Source organism: Acomys russatus, chromosome 28 (genome assembly GCF_903995435.1).
Source record: "Acomys russatus chromosome 28, mAcoRus1.1, whole genome shotgun sequence".
Lineage (NCBI taxonomy): Eukaryota > Metazoa > Chordata > Mammalia > Rodentia > Muridae > Acomys > Acomys russatus.
In genome coordinates this window covers 14377954-14403168 of record NC_067164.1, presented here as the reverse complement: position 1 = coordinate 14403168, position 25215 = coordinate 14377954, and the positions used below count along the sequence as shown (strand labels likewise).

At 40.4% G+C, this 25215-nt stretch overlaps 1 protein-coding gene across 1 annotated transcript; it reads right to left on the bottom strand.

Moving 5' to 3' along the window:
* Nucleotides 1-13562: 13562 nt before the first annotated feature.
* Nucleotides 13563-24714, bottom strand: Amtn (amelotin). The gene is made up of 7 exons (XM_051170164.1): nt 24661-24714; nt 22726-22812; nt 21334-21399; nt 19871-19957; nt 17265-17300; nt 15735-15761; nt 13563-13904 (listed from the first exon to the last, which is right to left on the bottom strand). The coding sequence occupies exons 1-7, from the start codon at nt 24712-24714 to the stop codon at nt 13563-13565; spliced, it is 699 nt and encodes a 232-aa protein (XP_051026121.1).
* Nucleotides 24715-25215: the final 501 nt, after the last annotated feature.

The window sequence follows — 25215 nt, the reverse complement described above, 5'->3', positions numbered from 1 at the left end:
ACATTTGGTGAGATAATTATGCACACACTCATAATCAGTGGTGGGAGTTCAAAGCAGTATAAATTAGGTGTTGACTACTACAACAAGATATTTCTTAGAGACGTTTTCAGGGTCTTTCAGAGAGGAGATCTCTGCAGACAGGATGAGATGTAAGACCTGTTTGCACCCGTTTGCGGAAGTATTGGACCACAGGTCAGTTAGGAGGGAGAAGCATAGGAGAGAATAAGAGTGGGAAAAAAGTGAAAAATACTGTTTCTTTCAGACCCCAAAGTCGCTCTTTTCATAAGAGTTATACCATTTCATAACGTTTTCTTTCCTGTGACTAACTTCTGGTATAATCTAGCTCTACATATATTGTGAAAACTAAATTACATTACATAAAGACACAACGTTGTTAGCACTGCTTACAAGAGAATGAAAGGAGCAGCAGAGTGCGGCTGCAATCCACAACGCCTGAGCAGCAGGTGGGCAACGTTAGGGCCAGACAGTCGCACTGCACCAAGTTAGACAGAGTCAAGAAGTGAATTACAAGCCCTGCTGAAACGTCAGAGGTGCAGCAGCAACTAGGAAAACCCAAACAGCAAACGGTTGCTGGAGTAACTAATGGCAGGCTAGAGCTGTCTCTGAATGATGAGAGAGGAAAATGAGCTTAGCTGTAAGGTACCATGTCTAGACAAATTATAGATTGTTGGGGTGAGAAAGTGAGGAAGTAAGGAATTCTTGCCGAGAGCCGGGTCTGCTTTTGTGAGCACATGTTTAAATAATTCCCTGCGTTCACCACGCGTTCTGTGGGGGTGGAGACGAGACAGGGTATTCACGAAAGCATCTTTACTCCGAAACCACATGCAGAGGAGCTAAGGGAACCACAGAGACTATATTTTTATGACAGTCAGCAGGAAGTTGGAGAGCTGTGGGACAAGGAAAGTAAAGAGAAATTTCATGTTAGATGTGGGAATTATAGGATCAAAAAGGTAGAAAAAATGAGATAAAAAACAATAGGCAGTTACAAATAACCTCAAATTATCATTTTCACAACTAATTTAAGCCAGTAGGATTATTAATATAATATGATGAGGAGGCTGCATTTTTATGGACATCAAAGAACACTAACAATGTCTCTAATTTTTGCTAAAAATATCTGCCCTGGGTACAAGTGCAGTGATGGAAATGTATTCTGCTGCTCAGGGCCCCGGTGATGCGTTCCTGTTATTGTGTTCACAACAGTGAGCAGCTCCGGGGAGTCTGAATGAAAACCAGTACTGGCTTCCCATGAGTGCAAGAGAGGCATACTTCAAGCCCAGCTATCTCTATGGATTGTAGTTGTAGCATCATCGACGTGACTGTTCACTATAGGGATGTCATTCCCAGCACACAAGCTTGTTGTTTGAGTCAAATAGGTCACTGCTGGTCAGTTAATAGAAGCTAAGAGGCTAGAGAATCTGCCAGGATTTCTGTCTGGGAAAAATCCTGTAGTCTTGTAATGATATGAACCTTTGTCACATCTAAGAAAAATACGAATATACTTGATTTTTCTTGGGACAATTGATTGCGTTTTACGTGTGACTTACTAAGTTTTGGATCAGTTTTCTCCTTTAGTGTCAGGTCTTTTACTGTATATAGACTGTAGTACTTTATGGAAACTTGTAGTTCAACTAGTGCAATACTTCGCAGAAAGCATCCTGGAAACGTATTCCCTGCTATTCATGGGTACATGAGCTATTTTCACCATCCAGTATGAATACATACCACGTGCCCTCTATTGGCAGAGAATTGCTCCTTTTTCTTAAGGTATAGTGCCAAGAAATTAATTTTTCATGAGGAAAACTATAGGGCATCTCAAAAAAGGATCATATTTTATTTCTTTTGCATGTCTGTCATGTAACATGCATATGGTAAACATCTGATTGATTGGAGGGACAGGCTGATGTATAGACAGACTGGCTGCTCTGATAACTTCTCCTGGCCTCCCACTGTTCAGGTTTTGTTTGCAGATATTTCTGGCCAGCAGGGGGAGGCCAAGGTCCACTTTTGGATCAAAGAACAAAATGGGCCAAGCAATTGCTAGAGAAATCTGTCAGAAAGGAAAAACAATTGAGCTTGGCAAGGGCTTACTTTATGTCCTTAAATAAAATATTGATTTTTTTTAATAGTGCTAATTTTATACCAGGTAAGTAATATATTAGAGAGAAAACTTATTATTTGTTTGTGACACAAAGAACTCTGAAAATGTTTAAAGGAGCAAATAAAGATTACCTAGAACCAACTTAGACTCAAATTTGGAAATACCTACTTTTATGTTTAAATACATCATATATAGCATGTAAGCTTCTCAGAGAATGTCGATACAAACTATTTGCTGAATTAGATCATGTATCTGTTAGACTAGTGCATACTGGCAATAATAATTAAATTGTTGAATTAATAAAGCAGTAACCAAAATTACACTAAATCTAATAGTTTTATGATTAATTAATATTAACATTATATAATATTTTCCTGTTATATTTTAATAGCTACGTAGTTCATTAATTATATAATCAATTTTATTCAGCAAAATATCTATCATAGATTTTGGTCCTAAATAGTTATTAGTGGGCTTCACCCTTAAAGATTTTGATTTCAAGCTGGTTGTAGTGATGCACACCTGATATCCCAGCACTCAGGAGGCTAGGTGCATCTCTGTGAGTTTGAGGTCAGCCTGGTCTACAAAGTAAATCCAGGACAGGCAAGACTACACAGGGAAACCTTGTCTCAAAACAAAACAAAACAAAACAAATAAACAAACAAAAAATATTTTGATTTTATTGCTCAGAAATGGGATTTAGATCATTTATTTATTTATTAAAAAATGTAAAGACTTTTAAAAAACTTTTTATTGATTCTTTGTGAATTTCCCATCATGTACCCCAATCCCAATCATTTCTCCACCACGCCCTATCTTTTCTCTGCCCTTGCAACACCTTCCCCTAAGAAAGACCAAAGCAAACAAATAAATAAACAAGGAAAGCTGTGGAAGCTGTGTTGTGTCATACAGTATACCCTTTTTCTAAACAGCTTTACTCGGAAATGTTCATTTCTCTGGCTTCTGCTGCACCATCAGTACTGGATCCTCCCCAGGACTCCTCTCGGGTATCCTGTTGTTTCCCTGTGTCATGGAGACCCTGCATGTTTGGACCTGTAGGACCAGCCCACTCACACACTCCAGCAGTTCATAGATGGAGTAGATGTTGGGGTGGGCCAGTTCAAAGCCCTAGATTTGGGTCTGAATGGTAGCTGAACTTCAGTCTGCCAGTTCTCCCAAACCCGTATCACCAGGACCAGCTTCCCTGCTTTGTCCAAGGGAGTGGCAGGACCCACTTTGGCAGTGACAGCTGGCAAGGAGGGGGGATCCACTCTCCTGCATTTCTGCTATCGGGGCCAGCTCTCCTGCACCCATGCCAGCAGGGCCAGCTCTCCAGCACTGCCCTGTGAGGTGTGGGGTGCTCTTCCTAGTGCTGCTGCTGACAAGGGGTGGGGTCAGCTCTCTTGCACCACCCTGGCAAGAGGTGGAGCCAGCTCTCCAGGACCCAAGGGCCACTAGGGCCAGCTCTCCCATGCTGTGCTGGACAGGTGCCGGGCCAGCTCTCCTGTGTGCCAACTGATGATTAGACAAGGCCCTTTCAGTATTAGACAGTGCATAGTGGAAGAACCAGAGTTCGCATCTGTTGATATGCTCCATGTCCTGTAAGGTGGTTTAGGGCATTTGGGCCATAGGATAAGAAGGCAATTAATAATAGTTGCTATTGAAAACAATTACAAAGGTTTTTTTTTTGTTTTTTGTTTTTTGTTGGTGGGAGGACACCTTTTTTTCACAGAAGATTTTCAAGAGATAAATGTGGAATGGATAAGAAAAGTAGGAAGTAATCCTTAGAATACTACAGTTTTCAAGCTCCATGGCTGTATTCCAAAATTAGTTGTCAAAATTTAATGGGTGAAGAGAATATTTGCATAACTTAGCATTATCACTCCAAATATTTATTACAAAGAAAAAAATAGCAAGTATTTGCAAGAGAAACCCAGAGCACATCATTTTTTTTTTTTAAAAAAATCATCAGTAGGTGATAACTGCACCTGACTGGACCCTGAGGAACATTACTGCTGTTTATCTTTCTCAAAATCTACAGCCATTGTATAGCCACGTGAAATTATTAGGAGAACCTAGGGTGAGGGATAGCTTTCAAAATACCCAGTGAATACTCTTCCAGACTGTAAAGGTCACTAAAAAAATGTTGGTGCTGAGAAGATGGCTTTGTCAGTCAAGTGCCTCCTGCATGAGACTGAGGATCTGACTTTGAATTTCTGATGTCTACATAAAGAAAAATCCAAGCTGAACCCAACTAACAAAAATAGCAAGCATAGTTTATGCATTTCTAACGCTAAAGTGGGGGCTGGACACACACACACACACACACACACACACACACACACACACACACACACACACACACACACACACACACACACACACACACACACACACACCCCACATTGGACAAGAGAAAGAGAAAGGCTCTCAAACTAAAGGAGATTTAAAAAAAATTGTGACACCCAAATAAAATATGGGATCCAGACGCTTAGATAAGAGAGGGGTAGGAAACTGGTGATGTCTGGTTAAAACCTATAGATTAGTTAATAATACGATAGCAACATTAGTTTTTTTTTTTTAAAAAGATTTTTTGGATTAACTATGTGCATGTACACACATACAGTACTGTATGTGATGCAATGGATTATAATAGCCAAGGTTATTATCACATTCCTAATGTGTGCGGTAGAATAATTAACACAAATAGAAGTTACAGAAAAAGGAGTGTTAGGGAGATGATTTCATTTCTCAATATGTCAGTGTGTACATAGTGTTTTCCTTAAAACATGTAGAATAATCTGTTGAAATATAGAAACATGTTAAATATGCTTAATCTTATAATGGTTTAAAGACAGATTTAATCCAATGAGAGTGTAAGTTGGTGATGGTCAGCAGGCTCCTGTGGTAGCTGCTTGCTGAGCATAGTGAAGCTTCCCTGAGCATGTTTCTGCAGACTGAATAACCAGTTTCACATGGTCTGGCGAGACACTGCTGTGGAAAGCAGATGAGGCACAGTTATAGTGTGGGGCAGACGGGGTGTGGACGTGGGAAAATGATTGGTAATTAACTAGGGAAAGCATGCTGACTCAAAGTCTGTTTGAGCAGAGATAGAAAGAGTGCTGGTGCCTATTACAGTATATGGGATCTCCTTGGTGGACAGTCCACAAGTGGAAGCAGGCTGCAAGAGACTAAACAGTCTTACAGCAGCTCTAAGTGCTCACAGAAAACACAAAACTCCTGCAAGGAGTCCTGAGAGAATAGCTGCTGTCACTCAGCTTCATAGGCTCCACCCACAAGCAGCCATCAGCCAGTCCTTCATCAAAGCAAGAATGCTTGTCTAAAAATCTTCATACTGGCAGGAGGAATTAAGTTCCCCTTTGGACTTAAATCTTTTCCACATTTGCTAAATTCCTTTATTTTACACACTCAGGCCTATTATTTACACCTGCTATCCCATGGGCTAGGGCTGATCATCCTGCTAGGGGAGGGCTCCTAAGTTGGTCACATCTTTCACATTACTCAGATGGACATTATTAAAAAAAAAAAAAAAAGGAATATTTTTCTTACCAAACACCCTGTACTGTCACCTCTGCTACTTATGTTGGAACAGTGGAGAAGGACAAAGGAAAAAAAAATCAAATCTTTGTACTTATTTCAGTTTTGGGGTAGGGAGAAGAAAAAAAAAAAAACCACCAAAACACTCTAAAACCAACCAAACCAACCAAAACCAAACCAAACCAAAAAAGCCCCAAAGTGAAACAAAGTAATGGAAAATTTCAACTTTATTTCTTACTTGGCTATGTCCACATAGGTAGAGATTTCTAATAAAAATATCTTTAGCTATGTCAGGAAATTGGTAAATAAGTGTGGCTATTCAACAAAGTGTTTTAAAGGTGTTTTAGAATGTAATTTCTAGTCATCCCAGGCTACATGGTAGTAACATATAAGTCATGGGGTTCAGGTCATTAATTTTATTTCCTGTACTTTTAAATGCTGACTTTTATTTAGTTCTGTTTTAAGAAATAGTCATAATAGTTAGTTGGTAACTCTAAGACTCACCACTCTTTATGACACAGCAGCTTAGAAAACATTGCAAGCTCTAGGAAGGCTTGTGGAGATGCTAGTGAGAAGATACTTTTGGCAGCCAGACAAAGCACACTTGCCTTTAACGCAGCCCCCAGGAGGCAGAGGCAGCCCAGCTTCAAGTCCAATGGGGATCCCTGTCTTAGGGAGATAATGTGTAGAGTGATGGAGCAGGGTACCCAACATACATCTCTGCCCGCCCCCCCCGTGCATACATGTAAACAGGACCTCACATACATATACACAAATAGAAAAACTAAGAAGGATTTAAAAGTACAGATAACAATAGTGTATATTCTTTATGACAACACTGTGATATTTAGTTTTCTAATGAAAACGTTGACACATGTGCGGGGTGTAACAGTTACTTCTGTCACTGCTGTGGCAGAGTACCCACAGGAGCCTTCGACAGGGAAAGTTGGTTTTGCTCATAGCCTGAGGAAATACATTCTCTCATGGCTGCTGAGGTAGAAGCTTGTAGCTGGTGACACTGGGATAGATTAAGAAACAGAATTAGACTGGCAACAGGGATGGCCCAGAATTCTTAGAGCCAGCCCATAGGGTGCAGCATCCTCCATAGGCCTCATGTCCAGAAGGTTCCACAAGTCTCCCAAAGCATCACCACTAGTTAGGAACCAGGGGTTTATATATGAGTGTGAGTGAGGACAGTCCACACCTAACCATAATATAAAGTAAGAAGAATGACTAGGATGTTTTGGACTCTTGTGAGCACACATATGTGCACACACAAGCACAATTCTCTTAAGGTGGTTTCATATGCAATTATTTTTATTGTATTTTAATTTATTGTCTTTGTGTGTGTGTGGGGCTCACACATGCTATTACACATGTGTGGAGATCAGAGACTACTTTGCAAGAGTCTGTTTTTCTTTCTACCTTGTGTAGCCCAGGGTTGACTATATGCCATCAAGATTGGCAGCAGGTGCCTTTACCTGCTGAGCCACCTTCCAGCTCCTTCACTTCTTATTTTTTCCTTCAGGATAGGAGAGATCATTCACGCTTAATCTGTGGTTAGTCTTTATATTTATGAAATAGTCACTTTTCATTCCTCATAAGGTAGAGTCAAGCATCATGCGGGGGGAGGTTCTTTATCAGAATTAGCTACCAAGTCCCAGACAAGACAATAGAGGCTGAGTTTCAGAGAGCAATTGGGTATTGCAGTAATCACAGCAATCAGAGCACAATGTCATCGAGTACCCTATACCTTCTCTATCCATAGTAGGCAAATTTCTATGAAAAAAGAGACAAAACTGATTCATATTAAAAAATCCATATGAAATATAGGTAAGTACAATTATGTTTTGCTTTAAACAACTGAGATCACATTCAAGAAATTGAAAACAAATCTTTAAAAATATGGTTGGGAGCTCTAAGCTATAAAAATTGGCATAGTGTATTTCAACAGGAGCAGCATAAAAATTTTAGAGGCAAAAATGGTAATAAAATGATGAGAAAAATAGGAGGGATGCGTAAAAGCAGTGTCTTCCCATTGTGACTCCCAACATCCTAGGTTAATGTTACTGGTCAAATGTGCCAGTGTTTCCTTGAGCATGAAGCTGCGTTTTGATGGATCTTTGGCTGTGATTTTTTTTCCCCTGGCTGTGGTGGTTCTTCAGATCCGTGAGGTCCCAGCTGGACCAGTTACGCACTTCGTTTTTCTTCTTTTTAAGTGTTTCTGTGTACTACATGTATCATATACTCTCTTACTTTGCGTGGGCCCTGGCTTCTCCCACACGTCAGCCTTTGTCATCTTCCTTCATGGTTATTCCAGTCTGCACTTGCTTCGTGGATGGCTGTCAGGTCTGAGGCTTAACTCATCGCCAGTACCATTGGGTCTTGGGTTGGGACTGCTTTTTCTTAGCTCTGCTTAGGGAACCACTAGTCGTTTACTGCCCCAGGGCCACCAGGGAGAGAAGATTTCTAGCAAATCAGCAACTTGCAAACGTGAGGCAGATATTTTGAAATTCTAACCATTTGTGGGTGTTGTATGTGCTTAAAAATTAAAACACATTTTTAGCAGCTGTAAATTTACAGAAAAATGGAGGAGTAACTGTAGAGATTTTTCAGTTAACTGTTTCCCCCCTCTTCCCAACACAATTAATCCTATCATCAGCTCCTTGATTTGGTGTGGTCCATGTGATGCAATTCATGATCTAATATTGATATATCACTGTTAGCTGGATGACATATCTTACCTCAGGGTTCACACCTTGTGTTGCATATTATATATTTTAACTTTCAGGTTGGTGTAAAGAATATTTTACTGCAGTTCTGATAAGGTAACATTGGATCTGCAGATCAAGTTGGGAAAAACTGATACCTTGACAATGATGAGTTCTACCCACATTCACGAAATATCTCACTGGTGATTTATGACTTTTTAATTTCTTCCATTAAAGTCTTACCTGTCCCCTACCCGCGGGTTCAGTTATTCGTGAAGTGGTGAGGAGGGTCGCGACCTGTGAATAAAGCAATGGGCGAGAGAGAGACAGGGGCCCAGGGAAAAATTGCTTGTCGAGGGCCGTTTATTGTAAGGGGGTATCCAAATTTAAAGTGAGCTTCTGGGAGGGCGGGGGGGGGGGTAGGAAGGAATGCAGTGGAAAGTTACAAAATCTTCTGGGCCAGGCCCAAGGGCAGCAGGTGTGGAGTGGGGCGATTATTCAGAAGTCGCGATACACCCAATGTTCTCTTTCTCAAGGTCAGGCTGGATCTTTTGTGGTTGCCAGGCAGAATAATTATATCAAGTATGCAGACAGCTGTGGCTTTCAGCCAGGAGGGCCTCTCAGCCACTGGGGCAGGTCAGGCAAGGTCCTATGGCTCCTCACACTTACCGTTTTCACAAGTATGTTTATGTTTAATTTTAACCTGTGGTTATTCTTTCCTAAGTTTATATGCATGCTCTCCAAGATAGCCCTGCTTATCTGCATATTGTCATTCAGAACTTCAGATGTCTGTGGTCATGTGATGGGGGCGGAGGTCCCCTTCTGTCATAAGTCTAGGGGAGGGGAGTAGGATGAAGGAGGGAGGGAAGAAGGGAACAGGGAGATACAACTGAGGGGATAACAATGGGGATGGAATCTGAATAAATTAAAAAAAAAGAACTTGAGATGTAGCGTAAATGGAAATGTCTACTAGATTTTAAAGTTTTAGTAGCATAAAAAGAGGCAAATAGCCATAAATAACTTTATTTTACGTACTTATTATATATTTTAGTTATTTTAAATAAAAATATTATTAGTGAAATGAATTTTATTTACTTGTTTTTACCTTTTTTCATGTGGTTACTAGAAAATTTAAAATTATGTATGAGGCTGGTATTATACTTTATTAATAACATTTCTCTAGGTGTTTACATCTATTGTTCAAGTATGATGGCCAAATTGAGATTGGAATAAATTAGGATTCAATGTTCTAAAGATCCTTTATATTTTTCACTCAGAATACCCTCAGCATATACTATTTCCCTTTGATACTCCAAGTAGAATTTGTCAGTTAGAAAAAGAGATACACTACGGTGCCTTTCTTGTCATCTAAAGAGGCCATAATAGGATGATTGTAAAAGAAAACACAAGGTTAAGCTCTAGGGTCCTCCACTACTAGAATCTCTTCCATGGCCTTAAGATGGTGCTAGTAGAAACTGAAGAGGGCAGCCCTCCGGTGCGCGCAGGCGCAGACGTGTGCCAGGAGCTGTCGTCTGGTTTCAAGTGTAATCCTGTGCCGCTAGGCACTCTTCCCAGTACCCTCGACCCCAGAGACCCTAACAGTGCAGGTTGAGCACTTGAGCATAACAGCCTGGCTTAGAAGGGAGTATCCGGTTCAGAACAAGGACCCCAAACGCCAAATGCTCATCGAAGATCCTGCCTTGCTTAGTTGGACCTACTCCAAGATCAGCAAATATTTTCCCTGGTTTCAGATCCACTCCCAAGAACTCACTTTTAGGAGCTGTGGCGGCATTTGGGCCCCTCATCTTCTGGTATTACGCTTTCAAAACAGACAGGGAACAGAAAGGAAAGACTTACCCAGGAAGGAAAATTGGACTGAACATTTAACCTCTCCTATTAAGTTTGGCAAGGATGACTCTATCTTTGCATAAATAAACCTATAAATCACTGAAAAAAAGACGATACTAGTAATAAACCTATAAAAGCTGATATTTTATAGCTGTTGCAAAAGCAAGACATCTTTGTTTTATTCAGTACTGAGGATTGAACCTAGGGCCTTGATTGAATGAAATACCCAACCAATTTCCCCCATCTTTTCAGTTGTGTTTGTGTTTATGCGTGCATGCGCGCGCGCATGTATGTGTGTATTAATAGGCATGTGGAAGCTTGAAGCTATTGGGAACAATTGTTGATTGATTTCCCATCTTATTCAGTGAGGCATAGTCTCTTAATTAAACCCAGAGCTTTCTCACAGGGCTAGTGGGAGCCCTGTCTCCACCTTCTGAGGCGGGAATCACAGGAGGCTACCATGCCCACCAGCATTTTGTACTCAATTCTGGGAATCTGACATCTGGCACTGTATTTTCATGGCAAGCACTTTAACCTCTGAGCTATCTCTCCTAGCCGCCTCCACCCCGCAGCCCTTTCATGGTTTTACTGTGAGAAGGTTTAACTAACTTGGCCAGACTGGCCTTGAACTCTCTCCATAGCAGTGACGGTGCTTGAACTTGTGATTCTCCTGCCTCAGCCTCTGTAGTAGCCAGGACACGAGCTACAGGCTTGTGACCAGGATATAGTTTGAATCTCCACATAACCACAGATGGTTATGACTTCTGTCCACTCTGAGTTTTTTTTTTTTTTTTTTTTTTTTTACTATGAATTGTATTGGATGGCACTGCTGTGGTCCTAGGTAGCTTTTGGATATACCTAAGGAAAATTGAATTGGGGATTTAGTTTAGGCTTAGTGGGGGTATTTTTCTGTTTTGTGACTAGTTATTCCTGGTTGTCCCACTTAGAAATGGCTTCTAGAATTGCTCCAATTGTCACTTAGTGTTTTCATTCACCAAGTGCTGAGACCTTCCAACTTAAAAGTCGAGGTCAGAATCACTGTGTGACTGTATTTTGTGGCACTTGCTGACAGTAAGCCTTTATGTCTTTTCTCCCTAGACAGGGTTTCTCTGTGTAGCCCTGGCTGTCCTGGACCAGGCTGGCCTCAAACTCACAGAGATCTAGCTGCCTCTGCCTCCTGGAGTGAGGGAGGTATTTATGTCATTAATGCAAGAGGAAAAAAAAATCTAAACATTTGAAGCCAGAGACTTGTCTACGAGAAATGCTACCAGTTATCAGATGGTGACATTGGCAACATGGGTTTCAGTTTGCACCAGTGCCTCACTTATTAGGGAAGGCATTCCACTCAGTAATATATTTGATACACATCATTTATAACTAGGTGTATTGCAATTGTTAGTTTTTGGGTGTGGATTGAATGAAATTGATTTTTTTTTAAATCACAAATACTGTACTAAGTCATACATTTGTAACGGTGAAACAAACACTGGGTTTCTCTGTGTGAATGAAGATCAACATATGTGACCTGAAGAGGATTAAGGTGCGTGGAAGTGTCAGTGCTCAAAGTTGTTCTCAACATTTCATCTTTGAGATCGTTTGGGTATATTGGCAGAGATCCTGGACTCGCTTTGTAGATCAGGCTGTAGATCAGAACTTGCAGAGGCCTGCCTGTCTCTGCCTTCCCAAGTTCTGGGATTATAGCCACATGAACCAGCTGTAAATCTATTTTTATAATAATATTTGATTGCTTTACTTCTACATTCTCTGAATCTTCTCTTATTTAACACTGAAAATTTCTAATGTTCAATGAAGAAGCAGATGAAAGAATCCTATCTTTTGATATGTCAAACATGAGGAGTTTTCAAGTCTAAAATCATTCTTATTGCTGACCTTTTTTTTTTTTTTTTTTGGTGAAGATTTGACCACAAAAATGTGACAATTCACATGCATGATTATGCGATTCTGTAGATATAGGAGACACTGAATGGCAAATCTTTAACCGCTGAAGGACTTGGTAATATATTTCATGGTGTATATTTAGGTCTATTGTATACTGATGGGACCAGATACACATGAAGAAAGCTATTAGCCTGATCCATGATGTGGGGTTGGGTGGAGTGGGAAGGGGTGGGGGAGGGGGTCCTTTGTTTTAACCTTGGTGAACTGCAGTGGTCTGGGTTATGAATGTAACCATACTAACTTCTGCCTTTTAGGTGGATGCAGCTTGAGCATCACGTTGGTCTGACTGAGTGGTTGCTTTTACAGTGTTGTTTTCTACTCTCAGCTAACGAACATTAAACACCATATGCCACAACCCCAGCTTTGACTCTCAGGCTGCTCACGGACTGACAATAGTTTATTTCTATTGTTTGTCACAAACTGCCATAAAGAATTTGCATACTAAAAATTTAATTTTCATTTCTTCTGGGATTGTGTTGGGAGGTAGTTGTGAGTGTGCTGGAGTTTATCCCCACATTGTTGAATGTCCTCTCCTTTGCTTGAAACACTTCCCACTTCTAGAGGAAATTCTAGGCTTAAAGACACAAAAGTGGGCTGCAGTAATGCAGTTTCTGAAGCCATCCAACTTTTTTCCAGCCCCAAAGAAGAAAAACATCAGTTTTCAAAATATATTTTAATACACACATCTTCCAGGTCTGAAGTGGCATGTTAAAGTATTTCAAAGTCAAAAATGATCTATATAATGATTTTTTTTGAACATGGAATTCTTTTCATTCAATATAGCTCCTGAAATTGCAAGGTAAGTTTCAGGTAAGCTAAGATTTATACCTCCCAAGCCCTTTCACGGCCTCTCAGTCTTTTCTGTCATGTCTTTAATGGGCATGATTCACACGGAACCTCCAAGTGTGCTGTGGATTAGCTGAGGAGATCTGAAACAGCTTACCGAGGTCCTAAGAGAGACAAGGTGAGTTTTAGATTCAGGTAAAAGCAAACAAAGGGAATGCAGATGGGTGGTTTATCCATTGCGTTCATTCCAGACTATTATCAGAGGCTTCTTGCATTATTATATGCAAGAATATAAGAAATTATGAGGGTCATTCTAAGTTGGTTACAGGCCCCCTGTGCACGTGCGTGTGTGTGTGTGCGCGCGCGTGTGTGTGTGTGTGTGTGTGTATTGGATGTTATATCAGCAACAGAATCTCTTTTGCTAGGGTTAATACCATTGGGTTTGTAGCCTGGTAGAACTGTTCCTTCATGCGCATTGATGCCCGTGAACAAAGAAGGCTCCTTGCCTTTACTGAGGTCTGCCTTTGTCAGTACAAGGCCACTTGGCAGGCAGCCTTCATGGTGACAAGCATGAGGTATCAGTACTGGGATTTGTTGCTGGGCTCCTTTTCCTTAAAAAGGGAATGCTGAAGCCGGGACAACTTACTATTCGGTGGGTCTACAGTGGTTCCGTCTGTGGTGTGTGTGGCCCTTCGCATGCCCGCAGGGGTGCTCATTTCATAATCATCATCATCTGTGACACCAGGAGTTGTGACATGGCCTGGGGTGGTCCCCTGGTTGGCTGGGGTTGCTCCTGCCTGCCCTGCAGGAAGGACTCCGGTCTGCACATCCGGCTTAACCCCTGCCTGACTGGAGGGTGGAATGCCTCCAGGGAACAAGGGGTGGATAAGGAGGCCTGTGATGATTTGCGAGGCCAATGGCTGGAATAGGGAAGGAAACAGAAGACAAGGTAACAAGATGACCCAGTCCTTGTGCTTTGGAGGACAGCAGGCGGGCATGGGAGTGGCAGGAGGGAGAGGCTAAAGTCAGAGAGAATCCCAAAGACCCTCCATCAGAAAATTGTCCTTGGCAGGGTCAAGTCTCATGCTGGGTTCAGTGTTGGGATTTGTTGCTGGGCCCCTTTTCCTTAAAAAGGGAACAGACATGCATGGCAGTCCTAACAAAAGGACAGTTTGGACTTGTCAGGCATTCTGCAGAAAGTGCTAGGTAGAAAATCCACAAAATATTGACAAGCCCTTTCTCTGTCCTTGACCTTTCTTTTCCCCATAACAATTAAACAAAACAAAACAAAAAAGGAGACTACAAGTTAGTGGAAAATGAATGCAAGTTGATTAATGAGGCTTGGCCTTCATGGCTTGAGTCCCGTTAAAAGTTCTCTTCAGCATCCTTTAAAGGCATCACAGAGCTAGTTGGGCCAGAAGTAGTTTTCTTGGCGCTTGCATGGCCTGTGCATTTCCTGAGGTTCCTCTATCTCCAGGGTTTTCATGGTTAGCTTCTACTCAAGGTCTGGCCTGGGCTTGGTAGTATTAATGTAAGTTAGTTCTCATGGTCATGCTGAGGTGATCTGAGGGCCCAGACCCTAGCCAGGGAAGCCTTGTCTTAGACTTAAGTGATCCTGAAGGCAGAGCTAGATCTCGGCTAAAAGAGAAAGGCACATAACAACACAGAATATTTCAAGCCGTGGATCATGGCATATGATTTTGAAGTATGAAAATTAGAATTAGCCAAGAAGACTGAACACATTTTATATAAGAGTAAGTATTGTTTTGTGAAACCATGTGTGTATGCTGGGCTGTGTGACAATTTCATTATTACCGTAGGCCGCCCTAAAACAATGTTTGGAAACTACTAATGCAATAGAACACATGGCTGTGGCTCTGGATCACCTTTTTTTTTTTTTCTTCCTGTGGTTGTTGTTGTTGCTTTTGAGACTTAGCTCACTTAAGCTTGCTGAGCCTTAATTTATCTGTCTGGCTCCGTCGGGTACTTTGTGGAGTGAGGGCTAAAAGTGAGAGAGCTGCTAAAGTGCTTGTGACATGACAATGCGAATGTCCACCTGTCGGGGCTGGCAAAGGTGATGCCGAGCCGCACCTGGAGAGCTATATTTAGGGTAATGTAGCAAATATAACACACACCCTCTTCATAATTTAAAAACAGTGCTCTATGAACCTGCCCCCAATTCCTTACTTCTGTCTTTATGTTTAGATATCACAGTAATCCAAATAGATGTTTCTAAACATGACCTGTACATTATTGCATGAAAATTATGACTGATGGGAATAAGAATTTTAATTCCTATTCTCCAATTATTTGCGTTTATACAATTCATTCATCAGTGCCATGATATAGGGGGGAATTGCATAAAATGGAAAGTGCAGCAGCTTTAATACTTTCTGAAGAATTAATGCTTGTGTTACTTTGCTTCTGCGTCTGTGGAATGGTATATAATCTTCAATGAAAAGTTTAAGTCGATCGAAATAAAGTTTAAAAATATGCAATGGCCCTCTGGGTTAGTTCTGAGTCTGATAGCAATATAGAGAAAGGCAGCGTGCAGTTGAGTTAATGTACAGTAGCAGAACAAAGATGGCAGCGATTTTAGCTAAGAAGGAATAACCAAACTTGAGGAGCTGTGAAATGCATGGCTCATTGTAGAGAACATAGGGATGGGTTGTGGTCAAAAGAACTAAGAGGACACTGGGCAAAGTGTGAAGAACTTAAAATGGGAGTGACTGAAAAGATTTTCTTTTTACCAATTCCTCTGAGCTTAGGAGAGTACCCTAAAAGCAAAATGATAAACAGAAGTGATTAGAGAAATTTCAATATATTCAATACAATATAATATAACTCAAAACATTAAATACTTCTAAATATTATAAAGAAAGATTTTTTTACTTTTAATAATATATTAGTGGTTGGTATCTATACTATAAAACTCGTGCCAGGATGTGCTCATGTTTATTGTTGGATAATGTGACTTACCTTTATTTGAAAATTATATATGTATATATGTGTATGTATATATATATAATTTAGTAATAGAAAAACATTGAAAGAAGCCTGAAGAATATAGAAAACAACAGAAAACCAATCCTATGATTTACAGATGGTTTTTCCAGGTGTTTTCTACCAATTTATTCGTCACATAATAGAAACCTTTATTCATATAGTTTATTTTGACTTTCTTTTTCTCTTGTATTTCAACCCCTTAGTTGTCTTACTGCAAAATATAGTAACAATGTAATTTTAAATGGATATATGGTATTTACTTGTGGTTGTGTTGTAGTTTACATAATTTCTATTTCTGATTTAGTCTTAAATTTAAGGTTCAGCTGTACTTTTATACACCATAAATATTACTGGATGAGTATGTTGTACTTAAATATTTTCTGCACTTCAGATTTTTTTTTTTGAGATACACTTAGATTTAGAAGAAAGAGCTGGTAGGAGGAGGTATAGTGAATGACACACTCCTGTAATCCAGCACTGGAAAGGTTGAGGCAGGAGGATTGTAGACTTAGGGTGGCTGTTTAAACACTAAGAATTTATATGGATTTTATACTAATATTTGCCTCTGATTTTAGGAATGAAGCTGCCATTTGATGCTGATACTGATCTTGGTCTTTGGAAATTTTATCAGTGAGCTCAAGAGTACTGTATTTTCCAGACCATAAGATGTACTCTTTCCCCCCCCCCCGAAAAGTGTGTGTGGGGGATTATGGTGTACCTTATGGTCCAATTGCTGTTTTTACTATTTTTCCTGTTTTACTGCTCTAAAAACTGGGTGCTTCTTATGGTCAGGTGCATCTTATAGTCTGAAAAATATGATAACTTTCATAAAAGCAAGTAGGAAGAGAAAAAAGGGGGGATTGAGCATTTTGGGATAAAGACTTATGGCTAAAACATATTTGAGATCAAATAAATCACCCACATCACGAGTCATCATATTCATCCCATTAAGTTATTTCTTTCTTGGCAGTGTGGTTCAGGGGGTGACTGTCTGCCTCATTTACTGGGAGTGTGGCTAGAGGAGCAACTACATCTCCTTCGTTTTTAGAGTGGATGTTAACAGTGGCGTCTACAAGAGACTGTGTCACTATTAACTGTAAAGAGCTTACATGTGCACCTGCCAGCCAGCCAGGTAAATTAGACCTTTCTAGTCTCAGTGCTCACACAGTGCAAAGTGAGTCAGAATCCTGGCCCCTGATTGGTGAATTGAGACAAGAGACATTATTGTGCACGTGGGTGATTAAAAATCATAGTGTGTTTAACAGTAGCCTTACCTGGGCTCCAAGTTGTGCCACAATAATGGGTAACACCTGAAAAATAAAGGGACAAAATCACTGTTAAAATATAGTACTAGGGGGTGTGTGAATTATGGGTTACATTTGCTCAGCAACCCACAGCCCTGGCCAAGCTCTTCAAGGTAGGCGAGAAGTGTTGAAGACAGGGTTAGTGTTAGGAGTCTCTGAAGTGGGACAGGAAGTGGCATGCTGTGGTATTCTCTACTACTCCAAAAAACTTAAAATGTTATTTTTTATTTAAATAGAAAATCCATAGTGTCAGGAAGAAATCGTCAAAATTGACCTTTTAACGTAATATGTACCACCCTGAAAGATTTGAGTCTGACGGGCTCTCGTCCTTGCCATTTTTCCCTTCCGCTGGCACAGTAGTGCACAGTAGTGCCTGTCAGGCCAACAGTGACAAGCACACACCTTTCTGTAAAAGCCAGCCAGCTTCTTGTTTATTAACAGCAAAACACAACAGCAGCTAAAGCAGCGGGAACAACAAACCAACCACCCATCAGCACTGGTCAGGAAGGGATGGTTAGGATTTTGGAGAATGCCAAACTGACGTCTCTCCTTAATGGAAAGCTAATTGTTCATCAGTGTAATTACAAAGGAAATACATTGTCTTACTTGCCGATTGGAAGTTGTTTGAAGTAATGTCAGTGGGTACATGTGTGTTTATTATGTGGTACAAACTGTTGTAGACACTCTTTTAAAAATCTTTGTAAGAGTTAGAGAAAGCATCTACTTTAAGACCTGTTTTGAAATTTGAGGAGAGGGAGTCACATTAGGGTTAAAATAACTTTCCTACACCACACAGACTGTACATGAAGAGCTGGGATTTGACTAGCTACATGTTGTGGAATCTTCTCTTTCCAATGTTAGCCTTTAATAGGCTTCAAGCACATCCCTAGGTTTGTGTCATTGAAAGTTATCCAATTTTATATTGCTTTTAAAATATTTATGTTTATGCCCATACATATTTATGCTTATTATAATTTGTGGGCATATGTATTCTCACAAATTAGTACTACTATCACCATCTTGGGTCGGAGAAGCGTCTTTGTTTGACAACGGGCAGCAGCTATGGCAGAGACTCCTAACTGCTCTACATGCTGAGAATAAAAAGACCGTTGAATGCTCAGCCCCAAATGGGCCTTCTTTGCCGCCATTTCCAAGGCTCAGTGGAAACTGTAGAAGTGTGGCAGAAAGAATGTAAGAGCTGGAGGAAGGGACAGGGTGCTGTGCCGTGCTGCCTTGTGGGAAGGACATGGTTGTCACACTCCTGAACTCTCAGCAGCTGGGATTACCTGAACAAACCCTGCATAAAATTGGACCTGTCAACATTCTGTCATGAACAGGGGAGGGGCCCATGAGTCCCCACCCCTCTCTGAGGGTCTATGCTGAGGTAGCATAGAGACATTTTCTTCAGTCATCCAGCTGCTGGTAAATTGCTCATGTTCCTCTAAATAACACCTCACCTATGCTTCTGTAACCTCATTAATCTCATTGGTTTACATGCATAGTACACACAAAAAGGTGTGAAAGAAGAGAAACTAGATGTCAAAGAGAGAGAATACAGGAAGACAGTCAGTGGGCGGAGGATGAGGAGAGGGACCAAAAAAGTAAATGGGAGGTAATTATAATTAAATACTTCATATATATGTATGAGACAGTCATAATGACCAATTATATTATTATGTACAACATATGCTAATAAAATACTTCTAAAAAGTTATCCACTCTACATAAGATGAAACAAGTTTGAGGGAGTGGAGTTTGGCCTAGGAGAAAGCCACGGGGACCCAGAGACATTGAGGAATCTCCAGAGAGAATGAAGAAAGAATAACCCAACACTCCTGCATGCTGGGGAACATGCAATGTCAGCTCTTCTCGACTAAACCTTTTATAACATGCTCACTAATGCCTCTGACTCTCGGGGAGTACAGTGTTGTGTTGTCTTTTGACCAAGTGTGCTTTTGTCATTCTCCTTTCCATTTCTCCCACGCCCCACAGTAGGCTCCTAGCCCACTGCGTCCTCCTCGCTTCCTTCATCTTTTCCTGGTTATGGAGGGGTCATTGAGGCAATTGAGACTGACTGAGCTGGGCAGTCTGCATATGAATTACACCAACATCATGAATTAAAGAGACTCGCATTTCCTTTGCCTGCTTCTTTGCTCTTTTTTAGAGGAAAACATTTATTCTCAAAATTCTTATTATAAAAAAATTATGTCTTTGTTTCCCAAAAGTCCATGAATGAGTTAAAAAAGAAACACCCCTCAACACAACAATAGACTTAGTTATAAGGATGCACTATAACATGACTTAAGAAGCCACATTTTTGAAAACAGAGACCCTGATTTTCCAGAATAAGGAGTTATGTATATGGCACCATACTATGCAGCTAGTTACTAACATTAACACTGTAAGGAATATTTTTTAAGGCTTGGAAACAGTTTGCAATGCTTTGTGTTTAGTAGAACAAAACCTGCAAGTTATCTGCATTTTGCCTCCAAATTCTTTGAGATAGGGTCCTTCATCCCTGTGGCTTCAGCTGAGAGAAGATGCTCTCAAGTTCAGGAAGCCTTTCCTCAGTTTACCTGGGGTTGCAGTTGTTGCTGTCCATTCAGCGGCCCCAGTGTGAAAGGGAGAGTCTGTGCACCATGCGCCACGGCAGCAGGGTGGAACTGTGGGGCATCAAAGCAGATTTTCATTATGTTTCTTTCAGTTTGAACATCTAGGACCCTAAAACATACTTATTAACAGTAAAAATACATTTAATGGAAGAATTTCATATATAAGTCTATAATGTTTTATTGTGTGTAATTAATCACAGAGATGAAACGAAGACATTTAATTTCCTAGCACAAGGTCCATTACTAACCTCAATATTGATTTTTTTCCAAGGATTTTTTATATTTAATTACATGTATGCATGTGTGCCAGTGTGTGTGTGTGTGTGTGTGTGTGTGTGTGTGTGTAACTGCAGGTGTCTCAGTAGGACAGAAGATGGCACTGGACCCCCTGAAGCTGGAGTTATAGGAAGTTGTGAGTGGTGGGTGTGGGTGTAGGGAGCCACACTGCTCTGTGTAGGTGTAGGGAACTGAATCGCAGGCCCTCTACAAGAGCAGTATACAGTCCTATCTACATTACACTGCTACAAGCCCTCTACAAGTGCTGTTAACCCCCAGCCTATCTCTCAACCCCCTACATTAAACTAAAAATAAAAAAGGTAAAATTTTAGTGTGTGTTCTAGTGCCACAGCATGTATTTGTGTAGGTTAGGGGACAACTTTTGGTGTCTGTTCTCTCCTGTATCCTTAAGGGGTTTCTGGGCTTCAAACTCTGGTTTCAGACCTTTGTTGCAAGTGCTTTTATACACTGAGGCATTTGTCCTCCTTTCTACCCCAGGAATTAATTTTTTTTTTCATTTGGTATATCTGAGATCATTTAGGTAATTTCCCCGCTTCTAACTACAATAATGGTTCTTGGACATTTTCTAATTGTTTTTTCCCCTTAGAAGTGAATTATGAATTCATAGGTATTTCCAAACAATGCTGCAAGATACAGAACAAAATACCTTGTCCAGAACACTGATTAATAGTATATTTAAATATGAACACTGGGTTGGATCAGGAGGGAAACATTTTTCTTCCCCAAACAGATGGATCTTTACAGATGCTCTATGAGCAGAGAGAAAATCTTGTTGTCCTTGCTTGTCACCATAGAGGGTGACAATAGCAATCACAGTGTTTATGTAGCCTGTAAATGTAGAGGGGCACCAAGGAAGGTCTGGGGCAGGACCTTAAAGAAGAGGCATCAGGATCTGGAGATTAAAGGTGAAAATGAGATAAACTGTACAGAGGGAATTATTTGGAAAAATTTCAAAGAATGATTCAGTGCCATCTGACTCTCTGGCTTTTCTCCTGCTCCTCTTCCAGCCCATGTGCCTGTGTACTTGTGGATAGACATTTCTCTATGTTCTTGACTCTCCTTCATGCTCAACATCAGTTCCCTATTTATTAAGCAAAAGGGAGTGAGAGGATTTATAAAAGAGTACTCACCAGTTGCAGGTCTGACCCCAGAGTGAGCAGCTGTGTCAGTGGTATTAGATTTATGGAAGGAAAAATCTGCAGGGCATTGAAATTGGGCATTAGACAAGAGATTATCTATTTCGACTACAATGTCAATAGTAGAGAGTCCCAGGTAGCTTGTACTGTTCTCGGAATCAATGAAAGCAAAGGTTCAAGCTCTCTCACTACCCTTAAATTGTCTACACGAGGCCTCTTCATTTCCTGTGTTGTTCTGGATGCCCTAGCAGTATTCCAAGCTTCTGGTATTCATCAGGTGATTTATTTATGTTTATTAGTTATAATATTTTTGTTTTAGTACTTAATTTCAAACATTCAATTATATATTCTTTCCCCTAAAAATGTCTCTAATAGTATAAGCTACAGGTTCTTTAATGAGTTAGATTGATTCAGCTTGAATGATCAACAATGTCCAATAACTAAAGAGACAGTTTGAACGTCTAATACTATTGATGGACATTTCAGAATCTAAATGAAGGCAAGGCAGGGTCCTTTATAGCAAAGTAGGAGTTGGATGAGTGGGGAACATAGAAGCGAAAAGACAATGCAGTCATCAAGGTTCTTGAAATATGTATGAAAATACAGGCTTTACAGCAAAACATCAGTTCATTGGCAGTGATGAAACTTAAGAAAACTGTGGGAGGGCATGGGGGGGCGGTCTCAATGGATGCAGCATTTGCTGTGCAACCATGAAGACCCAAGCAAAGAGCTGCATGTGTAATTCCAGTGCTGGGGGTGGAAAAGAAGGATCCCAGGCTCGTCAATAGAGGAAGACACCTGATGTCAGCCTCTGGTCTCCACATATTCATTCATATGCATAACACATACACACACAGATAAACACACATGGACACACACGGACACACCCATGAACATATACACACACATGAGCACACACAGTTGGCAGATGGTGAAGAGAGTGAGCCATGAGAAAAGATGTAGGTGTACGTATGTATGTATGTGTACACACACACACACACACACACACACACACACACACACACACACACATATACCTCTTAACCTGTCTTTAATTTTTTTTTTTTAATCTTCAAAGCACATGGGATGTCACAGCTCTGCAAATAGGTGATGCTATCCACTTTTCAAAGCTTTTTAGATTTACCAGTAGTTGTTAAACCAAATTCCTGCTCATATAATTCACATACGAGGGAAAAAGAATGAGGCTGCTTTGCTTTCTTCATTTAAATGTAAAAGCAAGTACATTTGCATTCTTTTCTTATTTCTCCCAAGGAAAAAAGCCTCTTCAGACACAAGAACTGTGCAAATCTGGATTTTAAGAAAGCTGCCAGTCTTAACACACCTCTTTTCCCGGTTTATAAGTCTTCGCTCTTGTTGGGTGCTTACCTGATTTGGCTGCTGTTGGGTTCGTAGTCTCGCCTGATCTGGAGTCGGTTTTGTTGGAGGAAGTCCCGAAGCAGGGCTAACCTGCTTCTGTGAATATAAATACTTGATAAAGTGAGAGAGATGCGCTTGAAGTTCTGTACCCATCTGTATCCGGAAGGGAACAGGCCACGCCCAAACAGCACTATGAATATAAGCCCCGTGTTTTCTGGAGCAGTTTTAAGTCCTCAAATATTTTATGCAGGAGATAGAGTCAGAAGCTGGGGACTTGCCAGGTCAAGGCTCCAGTGGTTGGCCCTGGCTCCCATTTACTTATGGCAGCTGTTTCTCTCCTCTGTTATGACTCCTCTTACACGCTGACTCTTTTTTTTTTTTTTTTTTTTTGCTATTTTGTTTTGGGTTTTTTTTTTTTTTAATTAATTTATTTTTGTTACATCTCAATGGTTATCCCATCCCTTGTATCCTCCCATTCTTCCCTCCCTCCCATTTTCCCCTTATTCCCCTCCCCTATGACTGTTCCTGAGGGGGATTACCTCCCCCTGTTACACTCTGACTCTTAAATCTATGCACATTTGCTTTTTATCCCCCTTGCAATATTTGAGTTAAACTTCCACAAGTCCTACTGTAATTTTTTTTAGGCTTCCCATTTTTGTCTTGCATGTGACATGTCAATCCTGTAATGGAAATCCAGTCTCTTTCCTGGCGGAGAATTTACTGTGTATTAAGATTTGTTAAACGTTCAGGGGAAATGACCTTGCAATCCACATCATCTGGTTGTGTGCATTTTTTTCTTTTTTATGTTTTATAGGTGAAAGAAGACCTGGGAAAGGTTATCTGGTGAGTGTCAGAGTCAGTCAATCCTAAGACTACTGCAGTGAGTGACTCTTGTTCCTGAATACAATAAACCCTCCCCCCAGTCTGACCCCAGAATGCTGTCACTCCTGGGTGCATCCCAGAGGGCAGGAAGGCTGCTCCTCCAGTGCGCCAGCTCTTGGGCCATTTTCAGGTCTTTTGCTTTTTATTTTGCTACCCCTACAAAGACAGTCTACACTGAGAACTTCTTAATATTATTTTGTTTCATCCTCCCTATTCATTTTTTCTCCGCAGAGATTTTTTACAGTCTAAGCTTTCTCTAAACAATGATTTGATCTGTGTAGTCATTGTGAATTTTGGGGGGTATCATGTTCCCCTAGTTTTGTTCTCATCAGTTTTAGCAATCAGGACAAGTCTGTTTCCAGTGAGTCTCTGCTGATTGGACCGGGGAGTGTGGAAGAGCCACGTGAGACTGAGGGCTCTTGTCCTTCTTCCAGAGTAAACTTATTGCCCTTTTTCTTGTATATATCTTAAGTGTCTTGATCAAAGAGAAGTGCACATACAGATAAAACAGCCCATCTCTGTGTCTATAAAATAAGACAACTGAAATAAGGATGGAACACCTGTCCTCTTCCTCCATTTTAAATACTTTGTAATTTGTATGTGTTAAGTAAAAAAGGCTCACCATTTCATAATGTGTATCACGCAGTTTTGTAGCTAAGAGCTTATTCAATTTAGATGCTTTGTTTATCCAATAGAGAAATGAAAAAGCGTAGCTTACCCTTTTAGTCATGAGCAAATAACTAGTCCCCAGAAAAATCTTAATTTTGTTTTGGAAAATAAAATAGTTCCCTATTCTGTCACTCATGTGACTCTATTGCTTTGCCAAAACAACAGAAATTCTTCCATGATAAAGTGGATGCATTTTAAAAAATGCAAATCATTGAACTTTACACTAACACCTTATTAGTTTAGCATCTTTTGTTTTGGAAGTTAAATTTGGAAACTTAAAAAAAATGGGTCATAGAACAGAGTGGTTTTGTCCAAAGGCATGAAGAGATAAATGTCTGTAAACGAGACACGGCTGAGGCTGGTCAGTACATAAAGTAAACATATTGCACTTACTGGTAATGACTGAGTTGATCCTAGAAGACACCACAGTAGAATCGTAGTCTTCATGTTTCAGTTTGCTGCCTATAAGAACAAAATTGTGTTACTCCTTCCCTTTCTGTAATCTTTGAGAGAGGATGACACTTAACAGTGGCCATTCTCCTTGCAATCTGGTCAAGTAATGTTACCTTTGTGCTACCAGGCAAAATGATAGTCAAAATCCAGATGACTTCTCCACTTTACTCTGGTGCAAAATTTTGTATCTTTTGCTGAATTGTGTTTGTGGAAGGAATTTAAGCTCATCCGCAGGAGACAGACAACTTGAGAGACCAATCAGGACTAAACTGTCTGTGAAGTCATTCGGTTTCATTACCCAGCACTTCATTAGATGGGTTATTAGCTGCAGACATTAAATTACCCAATGTCTACGATTTGACTAGAGGGTATTTTAGGGAGACATGCCTGTATAATTTTAAAAAGTGCAGACAGAAAAAAAAATGCCATTTGTCTTTCCTTCCAACTCTCTTTCAAAATATTTCTTGAATTTACTGTTTTTATCATATAGAAATG

Coding starts and splice junctions, on each gene's coding strand:
- Amtn (XM_051170164.1), bottom strand. CDS start 24,714: ATGAAGACTACGATTCTACTGTGGTGTCTTCTAGGATCAACTCAGTCA. Junction 19,958..21,333: donor TGGGGTCAGACCTGCAACTG/GTGAGTACTCTT, acceptor GATGCCCCACAG/TTCCACCCTGCTGCCGTGGC. Junction 17,301..19,870: donor AGCAACAACTGCAACCCCAG/GTAAACTGAGGA, acceptor TTTATTTTTCAG/GTGTTACCCATTATTGTGGC.